The 15,387-nt window shown below is 40.1% G+C and overlaps 1 protein-coding gene across 2 annotated transcripts in view; it reads left to right on the forward strand.

Moving 5' to 3' along the window:
• Positions 1-357: 357 nt before the first annotated feature.
• Positions 358-15,387, forward strand: part of apbb2a (amyloid beta (A4) precursor protein-binding, family B, member 2a) — a 59,164-nt gene continuing 44,134 nt past the window's right edge. The window contains exons 1-6 of one of the 2 annotated variants that reach the window (XM_084719234.1): positions 358-736; positions 7,083-8,375; positions 10,064-10,269; positions 11,159-11,311; positions 11,967-12,052; positions 12,169-12,229. In XM_084719234.1, coding sequence (XP_084575360.1) covers positions 7,115-8,375; positions 10,064-10,269; positions 11,159-11,311; positions 11,967-12,052; positions 12,169-12,229 — 1,767 coding nt within the window. In that variant the 5' untranslated portion in view covers positions 358-736; positions 7,083-7,114. Of the gene's footprint in view, positions 737-7,082; positions 8,376-10,060; positions 10,270-11,158; positions 11,312-11,966; positions 12,053-12,168; positions 12,230-15,387 lie in introns of both variants that reach the window. The other variant, XM_084719233.1, reaches the window with a different exon arrangement.

A 15,387-nucleotide genomic window follows, 5' to 3' on the forward strand; every position in this document is an offset into this window, starting at 1 on the left:
GACAATTTTATTTTTGACGTAACATTTTGTGGTTATGGCAGTGGAAACACTAGTCAAAATCCAAAGTATATACTTGTAGTATTCCGTCTGTATTCACAATTATTTTAATTAAGTAGAACTCCAGAAGTATATTCTGGAGTGTATATTCTCTCTGTATGGTAACAACTTACAGATGGTAACACCATTAGTTTTAGGACCACTTTGAGTCAATTCTCATACAAAATTGACCAAAACATAACCACAGTGTATTTCAGGGACATATTATGTGTAGCACTATTAGAATAAACCATTCATATTTACTCGGACTCCTGCATGACGTAAGACCCCGATGATGTGTGATTTCATTACCTGAGTTGCAAAATAACACCGGTAGATTTATTATGGTTGCGTCCCCTCCGTGCGCCGAGCGTGCTGCGTCCTGCGCTCTGATTGGCCGGCTGGGTGTGGGGGAGCTCCACAGCGCCGCCGCGCCGCTCCGGGCTCCTCTGGCGCAGAGCGAAAGCGCAGCTTGGCCGCCAGGCAGCGAGCACCGAGCCGGGCTGGGAGGGCAGAGGATGTGATGTGATCCAATACGGGCGGCCGGCTGCAGCTACGGGGCGGACTGGCACTTTTAAAAGCGAGCGTCGACCTCGGCCCCGCTCACTATACTGTGTCCGTGTGTGTGAGAGAGAGTGCGCGTGAGTGCGTGTCGTCGTGGGAGCGGAGGCGCAGAAGCCCGGAGGCTGACCGAGCAGCGGTGAGTGGATGTAAATAGATGCTCTTGATGGGATGCGCTCCCCTCCCAGTGCGGCGCTGCTGCTGCTGCTGCTGGTGATGATGGTGATGGTGCTGGAGATTTACTGCGTCTCACGTATCGACAGCTTTGCTTCCGCAATATTGGCAACTCCACCTTTGAATCCTCGGCGATATGGTGGATAAAAGGTGATCTAACGCTGTTTGTGATACACCAGTGAAGGAGTTTATTAAGGTGGCTGCAAGAAACGAGGGGCTAGGATACTCCACCCATGACATCATCGACTTTTTCAAGTTCATTTCCTCCCCAGCTCCTGCTTTCATCTGTTGCATTTCATTTGTGAGGCAGTGGGTGCAGTTCAGAGTTGAGGAGAGAGGCCTGCCATTACAGGGAGCAAGTTGATAGAGGATGGTTTCCTCTGACAGGCCGAGATCTCTGTCAATATCTGATGGAGTGATAGGAAACCAGTCTTTCTCTTTAGTGTGACCTTCAGGTAAAAAACACTCCTGTCTGTAAATCTGTATGCAAGGTGAGCTGACAGTGTAAACAGACTGAGCAGATAAAGATCCTGTTTTGACACTTTTGTCCTAGAAATAGAGAGGGAACGCTGTATTTTGCCAACAGGTTTTATTTTTAAATTTTTGATGACATGACTTGGATATCAGCTCTTTTTCCCCTGCCAGGTAAATTTTAAATTTATCTGCAATTTATACTGTAATGCAGGCAACTGTAGACCACACACAAGGAAGAGCAGCAACAAAACAAAAGGCAAAAATACTACTTTAAATGCATGATATGCAACATTTTATACATAAAACAACAATGTATAAACTCAAACATAATTCTTTTAAATCACTACATTTGACCCACAAAATTTGACCCTGCCATCTGCCTGTATTTTCTTGTTATTTTGCTCTGGTCTGGGCCCAAAATGTCTGTATTTAACATCTTGGGATCTTTCTGGTGTATTTACAAACAGGTCGGACAAATTCTACTGATTCTAGATTTAATGAGACATAATTGATTGATTAGTATTAATGTTTTATTCTGTCCCGTGACCAGCTGTTAAAATCTCATGCATCTCATCGTGAATGACCTCTCTCTGCTGTTGCACAGAGCACAACAGATTTATTGAGGACAACAGTTTAACTACCTCTGTGTGTGTGTGTGTGTGTGTGTGTGTGTGTGTGTGTGTGTGTGTGTGTGTGTGTGTGTGTGTGTTGACTGTGCCCCACTGTCCTGCAAACTGCTGTGTCATTCTCCTCGCTTTCTCCCTCTAATAACCATCCTCTTCTCCTCCTCCCCACTCTCCTCCTCGCCCCACTTTGTTAAACTAATGGAGATCTGGCTGCATTGTTGGAGGAGGTAAGAGGAAAGTAAAGGTTCCTATCTGTGTCTAGATAATCCAGTTTGTCTGCAGCTCAGATTTTATTCTAAAAGGACTAGAAGAAAAGGGACAATGGGGAGTAGAAATGCTGTTTGTTTATTACTCCTTGTCAGCTTTGGGGGGTTTGTGTCAGGATGTGTAATTCGTCCTCTGAGTCATGCAACATATTTGCTGTGATTTTCAGCTTCAGTGGCTCAAGGCACAATTTGTAGCTGGCAGGTGGAAAGCTTATATCTCCAGCTTTTAGCTTGGTATCAATGTATTTTGGACGTGTTCTTATTGTGAAAGGTTTTTCATAAGCCCCAAAACAGACAACAGATAGCCCATTAGTTAAAGCAGGTAACATAAACATCATATGAGGTATTTATAACATATAAATGCAACTGTTTTGTTTTTGCCCACATTTTTCATGAGCTGAACTAAAAGATCCAAAAACTTTTGTGAACACAAAGGTTTTTCCACCCTATTCTGCCTCTGATTGGCTTTCCCTGATATTCTTACCCTAACCCTAACTAAGTACTGCTCATGCTTAAATCTAACCAACCCAACCACCAAATCCTAGCCAATCAGAGGCGAAGTAGGCCGAGTCATGACTTTGCCGCCTTGAGAAAAACTATTTGGTGTCTGTAGTCCTGTGTGAAATAGCCATTGTTCTATTGTGAAGTACTCATTGTTCAGTGCCTAATAGATTTAAATTTAAATTAGATTTTATTTTGAATTTTTGGAAGTAAAATATAGAAGTATGAGACAAAACAAACAAAAGTAACAAACTTGACAGGAAATGTTCAGCAGAAATAAATAATTCATGTCCGAAAAGGAATCATACAGAAAGTGAATACTTATCAAGTCCTACCCCATTTTTAATATTTCGTCAATAAACTGAAATGATTGAGTATTAATGATTTTTGCCCCAATTTTCACTAAACACAACTCAGCCAAATCAACGATTGTAAACATTCATAACACCACAAGAGCAAATAAGCTGAATAAAATAAACATCACAGCATAAATCAAAATCATCCTACACAACCTGTTCTCAGTTCTGACTTTGCCTGCTTCCCCTCTCCAGTCATCCGTCCCATATGCATTCAGTATTTTTAAACATTCTTTTAAATGTATTTAATGTTGGACATTTCCATCTCATCGTTGCAGTTATTCCCCAGAGTAATTGTTTTGGTCGTAACGTAATGGCTTTTATCGTTGGTCCTCACTGGTTGCTGCTTGAACATAAAAAATCCTCTTAAATCTTGTTGACTTTCTCTCATTTAAAACTGCTTCTGGATATTTCTGGGCAATAACTGATTTTTTTGCTTCATACATGATTTGACTCATTTTAAAGTCAACCGGGTCTTTAAATTTTAGTGCTTTTAATCTGATAAAAAAGTGGGTTGGTTGGTTCTCTGTAGGAGGTTTTATTTACAATTAATATGGCTTTTTTTAGAAGGATGAATATTAGATTAGTGTTTGATTTGTACGTGTTTCCCCACACTTCCACACAGTAGGTTAGGTATGATAAGAACAGAACAAGGTATATAATGAAGAATAATTTAATATAATAAAGGTCTTTTTTGAGATAAAGCTGCACATTTTAGAGTTTTATTGTGACCAGTTAAATAATCAACATATGCCACACCTGTCAGGTGGCTGGATTGTCAGGAGGAGTGCGCGCTAACACAGATTTAAAAAAATTTGTGAAGAAAACAAAATAACACTTTTTTGTTTAAGCTCATGACAAATAGGAGCAAAAACAGAAGTGTTGCATTTATGGTTTTGGTGAGTATTAATGACAGTGGTGAGAGTAGCTTCTGATGAGGCTGTGCGGTTCAGTGCAGGTAGTTCATACCTGTTGACGGTGTCTGAGTCAGAGGCCTGCAGCATGAGCAGCAGATTCAGCAGAAACAGGTTGTTGTGGTTGTCTGGCTCAGTGACAGAGGGACAACAAGACAGCCACCCAGGGAGAGGGGAGCCGATAGGGGCCCCGCATGAACAAAGTGCACTGCCCAGGGATTCTGCTCTGTCCAAACTCCTGCCTCTGTCTTTTCCCAAGATCTTATCATGCTTTAAAATCTGCTGTGTTTGTATTTTCCATGTTTCTGAGAAAAGGCGCTGATGATGACTGCAGCATTGTTTGAGATGTGTGTGTGTGTGATGGTGTGACAGGATGTTTATACATTATGGTTGCGTGTCTGAACATGTTTTTCTACCTGTGTTCAGCTGTTAATTCAACAGGGTTATAGCCAAATTAAATCATTCAGACATGGAAGCGACAGTAATGCTGTGTCTTAAGATCATGATGATTCCCTGCTACCGTCTTTGTTGCCATCCATCCGTCTGTATTCAGCATCACAGGGCTGATCCACCCAGAGATAAAAGAGACACGGCTAGCTAGTTAGCAGGAGCTGACTGCCACTTCTCCTCCCCACAGACGGGTTTACTGCTCAGCCTCAGCTTTGAATGTCAGTCCTGGATGAATACATTGAGGGTCTGACTCACTCCCAGTATCATGCAAATCCAGCTTCATGACTTTGATGCAGTGTTTTTTAACACTTCAACACTGACGACACCTTATGTGTAAAAAAAAAAAAAAAGGGCGTGAGGCTGGAAAATAATCTGCACCGTCGTGTGTGTCGATAAAATCCTCAGAGACTGACTGAGCTGCAGCCAGAGAGAGCAAAGAGCAAGATGTTTTATCAGAGAGCATCAGAGAAATGCAAATGAGTGACACAGTACTGAACGTCTCAACTTGATGATGTCACCCTATGTGATGATGTCAGAGAAGGCTGGAGGAAAAATGCCTGAAATAACAAAAAATATTATATTATATTATATTATATTATATTATATTATATTATATTATATTATTTGTATTAGTATTATTGTTTTTGTAACATGGTAGGTTGGTACAATATGCAAGCAGAGAAGCTTTTAAAAATATACTGACCCAGTGACCAACCATTAGCCAGCCAGCGTAAGAGAGGCTTTCAACCACAAGCAGAATCAGTTTGACTGTACTGTGACTGACTCAGGGAAAATAGACAGTGAGGAGCACCTCCATCAATAATCTAATCATTAGGTCTCTAAACATGATATGTGAGGTCATGTTTAAATTTCAAAATCATAAGAACATAAGAAAGTAATTTTTGCAAATGTTGTAGTTTTTATAATCATTATTATCCAGAAAAAATGTGCCATAAAAAATCTATGTATTATGACACATTTACCTTATTTAATTTGGTATTTGGTAATTTGGCTGTATAGTGTTAGCTCTAAGCTTATTTTCATCTGGAGTCCTTGGGCAGGAAACAGAGAACATCTCTGCTCATTTATGTTAAGATTTACATGCCATGGCAGAGCATGTCATGCCAGTGAAGCTCAATTAATTAAAATTAATTTGATTAAATGCTAAAGTGTCAAATGAAGCACAGCCTGACTGATATATTGGCCAGGCTGATGAATTGGCTGATATTAAGCTTGTCACAGAAGTACTGCATCAGTATCAATCCTACATATACGTCTGCCAGCAACTAGTAATGAATTGTAGTACAGAAATGCAAAAACCTTTAAAAACATGTAGGTTGATTTATGTCTGGCCATTAATTAGCCACATAGCTGCTGTAGCTACACAGTAGAACCGCAGCAAATCTTCTGCTGCTTGCTGTGATCCTCTGCTCCCCAAAGTCAATGAAGGAACATCACAAATGCACAGAAATAACACAGCAGCATCTCAGTAATTATACAAAACACATATCTGTTTAAATCATCATAATGGAGATTATATATTATTATATTATAATGATAATTCATAGTATGTCCTTTGTGTCACGAAAAACTGTCCTTAATCCTTTGGCAATATTGTCACACAAACATTCAAGACATGAGTCACCTTAATGTAATTCTAGTTCAATACTGTAAGTGCATTGTAGCCCACTGTTGTTCTGTATCACAGAATTATTTAAACAATGTAAACGTTGTTACTGTTGGGAGTATAATCAAAGCACACTGCTGCCTGATCATGTATGATACATTCAGGTTTCGAGATGTTTGTTGTCACTGTAGTTGTGCGAGTATAATCGTGTGAAAAACTTTGCTGGGATTCTGCATTAGGCAGTAAATTAAGTAATAAAAGACAGAAGAAGAAATAAGTAATAAAATAAAAAAAATACACCAATATAATAAAATATGCATTTCTAAAATAAAATATAGAATAATAAAATAAAATTCCATGTAAGATGACAAATACAGATCAATAAATATAAAAAGCAGTAGAAAGGTTGCATACAGTTTTTGTAGAGTATTGCACAGAGATTGGATGGCTGTGTGTGAGCGAGTGTGTTGTGTTTGTATCAGGGGTTATAAAGGTAATGTTATGAGCTTATGTAAATTAAAAAAAAAAAAAAATCCAGCATCAGTGTGGCTATGTTGTGAAACACATCAGGTTTGGAGCTGGGTGAAAATGTCACAATATATTTGACCAGATACCTTGATATTGATATTTATTGATATAGCATAAGTGTTGTAGGGATGACTATTGATGCTTTCACAGAATAATAACACTATAAGATTTCTGATAAACTAAAAAATTAAAGGCAAATAATAGAACAGTTAGAATAATCTGGTAAAGAGAAAATCACTTTACTGTAATGCAGCCTTTAAAACCAGAAAAAGACAACACTTATGCCATATCATGACATAAAGATATACAAAATCTAAGGTGATATTTAGACTCACATCAAAATATAGATATAATATCAATATATTGTCCAGGCCTAGCCTGATCACATATGATACATCAGTCTAGACCAAGAGAGAGGCGTAGTACATATGTTGTATTATCTTTTTTTTTTTACAATCTCTGATATCAACATTGGTAGCATCCCAAAAAATTAGCAGGATTTTATTGTGTAGCACATCAGGTTGCACACTGTTACATGACCTCTGAGAGAGTGTCTCTTCTCTCCTCAGCTCTATCAAACCATCTGTGATTCCAGTCAGCCATGATGTCAGTACAAACTCCTCCTCTTTCCCGCTCTGGCTCCTCTCCCTCTAATGTGGGTCTAGCCAATCGCAGTGGCTCCTCCGCCGCCCCTCCAACCTCCCTCAGCCTTCGCTCATCCTACAACCAGCTGCTTGGGCGAGACGTCATCAAGGAGTCCATGGAAACAGGAAGTTCGGCCACTTTGCCCAAGAGCCGTCAGAGATACGCAATGACGAGTGTGCGGAGCGCCATGGGGATCAGTGACAACTTGACGTCTAAAAACCAACCTGTAACCAGAGGAAGGGGTCTCCCCACCAAGTCCTCCTCCAGTTCTGCCCTCTACTCCTCCTCTTCTTCCTCCTCGCTGTTTAACACAACCAACCCCAAACTAGCCAAGAACGGGGCCAACATGCAGAGAAGAGCGGAGAGTCAGCAGCTGGAGCTGAGCAGAGCCAATACAGAGGGTAAAATTCACAATGATCTCATCAATAACCCCACCTCTGATTGGCTGGAATTTGGAAAAGACAACTCACAGCTGCCCCCGTTCCGAAGAAGGACCAAGAGCTTCCTGGAGTACCACGAGAAAGGCTGGGACCTGGACGTCAGCTGGGGAAAAAAGGAGGACAAGGAGGAGAAGAAGCAGCACTCGTCCCCAGAGAAGGAGCAGGCCAGCCCTGCCAAGGAGAGGGAGAGCCAGAAGGAGGAGAAGCCGAGCAGCAAGAACACCTGCCAGGAGGAGAAGGAGGAGGTGGAGCCAGTGATGGAGGAGGAAGAGGAGGAGGAGGAGGAGGAGGAAGAGGATGAACCCACGCCAACACCAAGACAGCCCCTTCTCCCAGTGGTGGTGGAAGCCCCTCTGTCCTCCACCTCCTCGTCTTCCTCCAACAGCCCAGAGTGGGTCCCAGACAACCAGAATCAGGCTCCGGCCCAGGTCAGAGAAGAGCTCTGTGTCCCAGTTCAGGCTAGTCCACGCAGTCCTGCTAAGCCCCCTCGCAGTTCCCAGCCCCGTGTGATCAAGGTGGAGCTGCACCCTAACAATGAGAACCAGTTCCTGCAGCAGTACCCACCTTCTTCACCTAAACAGGCCCGGTCTGCGGAGAGGAACACCCCGACCAGGAGCCGGGCACCACCAGCCCTGCCAGATCCTGAGCCAGAGACTGGGCTGCCTAAAGTGGGTTTAAGAATGGATATGACTCCTGACACTCCATCAGAGGACGAAGACTCCAGCTGGACCACCCTGTCCCAGGAGACACCCTCTCCTCAGACTCCACGGGAGACAGGTTGGACATGTTTGTCTTTTCATCTGGGGCCAGCTAGACAAAACAACAACTTTACTTCTTAAGTATGACATTTGATGTACTTAACTTGACATCCTTGATGTGTGACACAGATTTATTTAAGAGTGTTGCTCAGAATCTCTTTAAAGGTTTCCTTAGTTAAGGAAAAACCTCAAGGCATTTACTGCATTTAAAGAGATTTTACAGCGGTAAGAGGTCTAAAAAGTCATGACAGCTTGTCTGTTCTGGCCAAAAAAGAGATCCCAAATTGGCCTAAGCCCCTTTTTGATCTGCGTTCTAATGAGGAAAGTTGTTACCTCGGTCAGCTGGCATCAAAAGAAACCTCTGCGCAGAAGTTGTTCATAATAAAAATGACATCTTCTAATGAGTTATTCATTAAACATCAGAGTATTTAAGCCAGAAATACAAAGTAGACTGTCACAGTAACTTTAGCTAATGTTATAGCCTAGCAAGCTAACGTGAAGCAGGCTTAATAACGTAATTCCTCTTTAGAGTATTACAGTATGCTGTGAAATAAGTATTTTTAACACGATTTATTCCATACATTAGTCATTTATTCCCTTAGACTCAGGCATATTTGGTTGCTAAGGCATTTTGTGCAAAGGTTTAAGCAACATCCTTAATATCTTAAGTTTACTGAACATGTTTTCTCAAGTAATGAATTAATTTGGAGTATTTTTACTCAACTTTTGTTGACTAGAAAAGTTTATTTGTTTGAATCTTTCTTGCCTTTTCAAATTCAGTCAACTGAAAATATTAAGGCAACCTGCACACTAACCTTTTAAAAATGACATCAAAGAGTTATTAAGTGTGACACCAAGATAAGGACAAACCTTAAAAACTTAAGTGAGCGTTTTAAGGAAACATTAAGGAGAAGACTTAAGAGTGTTTTTTTTGCAGCTGTTTTTATTTTAAGGAAATCTCAACTCAGGCTTTTCAAAAAGTCTTAATTTAAGGTGTTTTGTGCAGCCAGCCCGTGATATTTCTTTTAAAACCATTAGCATATCTTTGTCAGCCTTTTATCATGCCTCTCTTCCTCCCTCCCTTCACTCCTCCTCTTCCTCCCTCCCTCCTTCTACCTCCTACAGACTGTCTGATCTGGAAATTTACCAAAAGCCTCTTCTTAAGCGAGCAAGTCACTCCAGCAGTACTGCTGGAACCTTTAAGGCCCCTGTGAGCCACCTTATGGCGCAGAGAGTGATTAGGATGGGCAGAAGGATAGGATACTGCAGATAGCAGATAGGGTGTGAAAAAGGAAGGAAAAAGGGAAAAAGAAAAGAGCAGAGCTGGATTTGTTAAGCAATGATTGTCGAGGATGGATAAATGGAAAACATGAGGGGATGGTGAGAAATATAAGACGGTAGAGAGTGAGAAAGAGAAGCAGGAAAAAGAGGAAGGGAGAGATGCTGCTGCCCTGTGGGTCCTGCTACAGGGGATGAGCCCTGGAGTTGCTATGACAACAGAAACTAAGTAGGGACAGGCTGACCATCTCTGAAATTTACCACGTTCATCCCCTTTGTGTGTATAGCCTTTTGTATGTATGTATGTCATGATGGTATGTGTCTTTGCAGAGCCCTCCTGTGTGCAATCATGCATTATGTATGTGTTTGTGTTTGTATGATGCATCAATGTACAACATGTGTTTGTGTATGGGTGTCACCCTTCAGCAGATGTATGGGGTGACGGGGACCTGCCCCCAGGCTGGCGGGAGATCTCAGACTCATCAGAGGTCTATTTCTGGCACGTCCCCACCGGCACCACGCAGTACCACCGACCTGTTGCCTCTGGCAACCAGCACACCTCTCCCAACACTGAGCCAGACGCTGAGCAGGACCCACAGCAGGAGACACAGGACTCCCTCAAACCACCCAATGAGGTGAGAGGACCCACAGACCCAAACACACTGTGTGGCCAAACGTATTTACATTTAAATTTATTTACATTTTTTGCGTTGGAGTGAGAGATTAGAATACCTCTTCATTCTGTGAGGAAGCACACTTTTTTACATATTTTTTTCTAGATATCACTTGACACATTTACAATGACAGCTATAATGGCAAAACTCACATTATTATTTGATCAAAAACTTTATAAAATTGAGGCAATCTTCAGCTTTGGATGAAAGGTCAAATGGTGAAGGCTTGATCTGGGAAATTAAAGAAAATGTATGCTATTGTCATACAATGCATATCTGCTTTGACTCTTCTACATTTGAATCATCAAGCTCATCAACTCATCACTGAAATCCATAATAATAACCTAAAGGGTGGCAGCAGCAAGAAAACCTCCTAATTTGTAAAAACAGTCATTTATAAGATTAAGCATAAAAGCTCTATCTTAATTTTGAAAATAGTCGTTGGACAAAACAGTTTTAACTGAAGGTTCGCTTACTTTAAGAACATCTAATAGACATTTTCACAGCAGCCATATTGAAAACTCCATCTGCTGATGAACTGTGAAATGCAATTGACAGCACAAGCTAGTAAATGGACCTTGAGTTGAGACTGTTTTATGTAAATGTGTCAAACAGGATTCAGAAACATTTTTAAATTGAAATAATGACATGCAAAAAAAACCAAGTTTAACCAGAGGTTACAGTTTTCTGTGTTGCTGTGGTCAGAGAGGAGCCTCCATTATATCAAAGGTTGATGCTGTAACTGGCAAATACAGAATCTCAGTCAACTATCTCGGACGATCGATAGCGTACCCATCATCCTCTCCTCTCCGCCTGTCGATCTGCGTTCCTCTGTCTGTCTCTCCCACAGCGCCCCAGCAGTCTGGTATCTGACAGCTCGGTGGAGCCGGTCCCCTCACCCTCTGGCTCCTCCCCCTCCTCCTCCTCCTCCTCCTCCTCCACTCCCTCCAATGATGTCACCTCTTCTGGACCAAATCTCAACATCACCACCTGCGCAGCCAAAGTGAGTCACATTTATTTAGGCGTTCACTCGTTGAAATTGTCTCTCTCTGTAAATATATTTTTGTGATATTTTTTAATGGTTTTATTGAGAAATTTTGATCTGAATGGGGATGTTGCCAATGTGCTTTTAAATTTAAAGATAAATATCTTCTTTATTTCATCTATCCAGATCCAAAATCCACAATTCCTTCATCAACTTACTAAAATTATAGTCACACTGTTACATAGGGTGGCACTAAACATGAAGCTAGGTACATCAGTAACTACAAAATCCTCCGTTTCTAGTCTAGCCTTTTCACAATATTAGCTCTACTTCATTAAAATAACACTTTGAATAGTTAACTTTAGTCTGTATTCCCCTAAAAGCATGACGGTGTTATCAATATATCTCTGCTTCCACTACTGCGTTTATTAAATTGAAACGAGCACACAGTAATCTCTGTCCAGTCTGAAGACTGTGTTCAACAAAGATGAATATCTCTCATATTACGTTAAAATGAATATCATCCTCCTTCAGTTATTACAAAGCAAGTAGATCAAATAAGTTGGTGAAATCAGTATTAAAGTATGCCAGTTTTTCATCTTCATTCTTTCATTTAATTTATTCACTTCGAATGTCTCTCTTATTGAATATCCATCTGTCTGTTTTCCTCCAGGAGCTGAAGGACTATCCAGTGTATCCGGATCCCAGTCTGAAGGCGTTTGAAGGGGCTACCCTCCGCTATGCTTCACTTAAACTCAAGTAATAAACACAGGTTTTTCCACTTGAAAAAACAAACAAAACCTGAGTTTTTTTCATCTACTAGTTTATGTAATATGACTTCATGTTAACTGTTTGTTATGTCTGTCTCTCTGCAGCCCTCCAGCCCAGCTGGAGACAGTCGACCTCAACAATACTTTCTCTGATCCAGAGGCAATGGTAAGATCATAATAACTAAATGCTTAATATTTTTGTAATAAATAACGGTGTGGCCAAGAACAATCATTTGTGGGGATTTTATACTTGACAAAATCATAAATACTCGTTGCTAATGGCTGTAAGTTTGTAAATTTATACAAATATACTGAAATTTTCATGGACACGCAATATCTGCAGTTGGCACAAAGTTAAGGCAGTTATGATAACAGGCTGAGGAAGTAAAAGAAAAAAATTATAAGCCAGTGTGGTGAGAGATGAACTGATTAAGAGATTCTACTAGTACTTATTAATGCAGTATACAAGTGGTGGGTAGATTACTGCAAATCTTTGCTCATGTTACTCACATAATAAATGACTCAAGTAAAAGTAAAAAGTACTTGGTTAATAAATCACAATAAATTAAGTAGAAGTTACTTTCCATTTTTAGGGTGTATTGCAATTATGAAAGTAACATTAATGTTAATGTTGGTATTACATTAGATTAACGGCTTTCTAATTTAAAAACCCACACATTAAAAATTAACATAGCTAATGTAATGTTAACAACCCCATGAGACAGTCCCTGCATTCAGAGCATATTAAATGTGACTAAGGTATAAATTGCAGAAGTAAAAGTGGCAGAGTTGAACATGGAAAGTATTTGTTGTTAAAATATATACTGTTTTACTAATATGCAGTACTTGTAACTTGTTATTACCCACCCCTGCAGCAAAATATCAGCCTTCCACCAAATCATGTGTTTGTTAATGAATTAAGTCTCTGCGTTTTGTTTGCGGTGACGTAATGAACCTGCTCACTGGTCTCCGCTCCTCTCTGCTCGTCTCTCTATTGTTATGTTGCAGCACCACTCAGTGGTCACTTTGTGAACTGAGCTGTAGTGAATTTGTTTACGGCCAAACTAAACATTTAAACACAAACCATATAGAAGAATATCGTATAGAGAGGCTCAGCCAGCAGACATGTGGGATGATCATAATGAAAGTAGGAGCTGATAAATGAAAAGCTGAGGAATGAAAGGTGAAACTGTTTCTCTGGTTAGGTTTGAAAAAAGACATAGGTGGAATAATCTTTTCTGAGACAGTTGTGGTATGTGCCTGGAGTCGGTAGTTGATAAATTTCACCAGTATTGCGAAATACATATTAAATGAATGCAACATTAAAAAATCAAATGTCCATGCTCGCTGTTGTGCAGTAAGAACACCTAAAGTAATGGCAAATGTTGCATCATATTTTAGATTCCAAAACCAAAAGTACATTTTCTTTTTTAGTCAGGATTTTTTTTTTCCAGAAAGAACAAACTTAAACCACGAAGGACAGAAAATCAGGCTTCTACATGCTTTACTAATTCAGATTCAAGTGAAAGAAAAGCTTGAGATATTCTGATTCCTCATAGGAATCAAAAAAAAACACACACACAGGGGAGCAGTGTGGGAATTCAGATATGATCTCAGGATGTGTGAAAGTTTAATGAGGAGGAAACCAGTGGAGAATAATATGGTCAGTGGAGGAGAGAGAGAGATCATGATGTGTGTCTGCGTGTGTGTCTGCATGTGTGTGTGTGTGTGTGTGTGCTGGTGTGCATGCTTGCTCGACACTCTTTCAGGGCTTGGTGAATTTACGCTGAGGTTTTCTTCAGCAGGGAGAAACTCCCTGTTGTGTCTGAGGACCAAAGAGAAAGAGTCAAAAGAGGAGAGGAGAGGGGATAGTGATAGCTGTTGGCCTGAGGCCGTCTACGCACATACACACACAAAACACACGCACAGTCTTTCATATTTCATGTGTTGTTTTCTCCAATCAAACTTCTCTCAGTTATTGCTCTGGTGGTTGCCTTGTGATGGAACAGTAGCTGTCACTGCACACTCTGCTGTACCTCTGTAACCAAAACTCATCTCTGAGAGGAACTTTGAGTTACTTTGTCCCTCTGTTAGTATGTACTTATGTGTGGGCTCTTATTATTAAAATTATGTATAAAACGAGTTGATCTGAGGCATACAGATGAGGATTAAAGGAAGATCCAATTTGATCCAGTTACAGTTGGCCATGGTTTCTCCTAAGCCGTTTTCATAAACCAACACTGTCTAATAAAAAACAGTTGTCTCTAAAATGTTAACAGTTCAGGAGCAAGAGAAAAACAGCCATGTTTTCAGTTTTGTGGTAATGCATTTTCAGATTATCCAGCGGCTTTGTAAATAGTTTGTTTGGCTTAAGAAATAGGAGGATAGTCAAACTCAAAACTCATAAAGAGGACTCCATCTTTCAGTTTTATCAAAAAAATTAAAAATCAACAACTTTGTAAGTGATTTTCACAGGACAGCAACAATATTCTCTCCAAACTATTTCCTGAGAATCCGTTTGGGACATTGTCTTAATTTGCCCTTTCTCACATGTGTCTCTCAACAGAACATAGAGCGTGCATCAGGACGATTCATCTGTCATAATGACTGTTTTTGTGTTGATATCAATACAAACCAAGTCTCAGAATTAAAGAACAGTGATGGAAGTGGAGCAGGGTGATAGACACAGAGAGTAGCACAGTTCCCAGTAGGACAGGACGATGGCTACAAGACTGACATAGACGATGTGCACAGTCAAGCATTGCAGATGACGTCACTGAGGTGACTCGTAAGTCAAAAGTCGCTTGTCAGAAGTAATATAGAGATACTTTCTTACCAAACACATGCACTGCAGAGTTGCAGTGTTAATTAGTGTGGTTTGACAGTGGTGAGAAATTTGACAGGGTACAAATCGTGACTAATCAGACAGGTTTTAAACAAACAGATTTGAGAAACATATTTGTAAGAGAATAATGAAAGTAAACACTAAAATTATTACTCTTGACATAACTTACTCTCTGTAATTGCACACACACACAGTTTTCTTTGTAATGAAGGATTATCCCAACATTTTGGGTGACATATTTGCCTTCAAACTAAGTGGTTTATTATTTGTTATTTAATTATATTTTTATTACCATGTGGTTTTAGATGATCTGGCTAAATGTTGGTTTGTTTATAATCTGTCAGATTGTCTGACTGCTCTGTATTGTATCTCACCAGTTATTTTGATGAGCTGACAAAACTGACAAAATGATACTAAAAAGCAAAACTAAAACAAAACCTGTGTTGGAAACTGAGTTATCCTGTAAGGATAGAGATTAG

Source organism: Lutjanus erythropterus, chromosome 5, assembly GCF_056507025.1.
Source record: "Lutjanus erythropterus isolate fLutEry1 chromosome 5, fLutEry1.hap2, whole genome shotgun sequence".
In the NCBI taxonomy this organism is placed as follows: Eukaryota; Metazoa; Chordata; class Actinopteri; order Lutjaniformes; family Lutjanidae; genus Lutjanus; species Lutjanus erythropterus.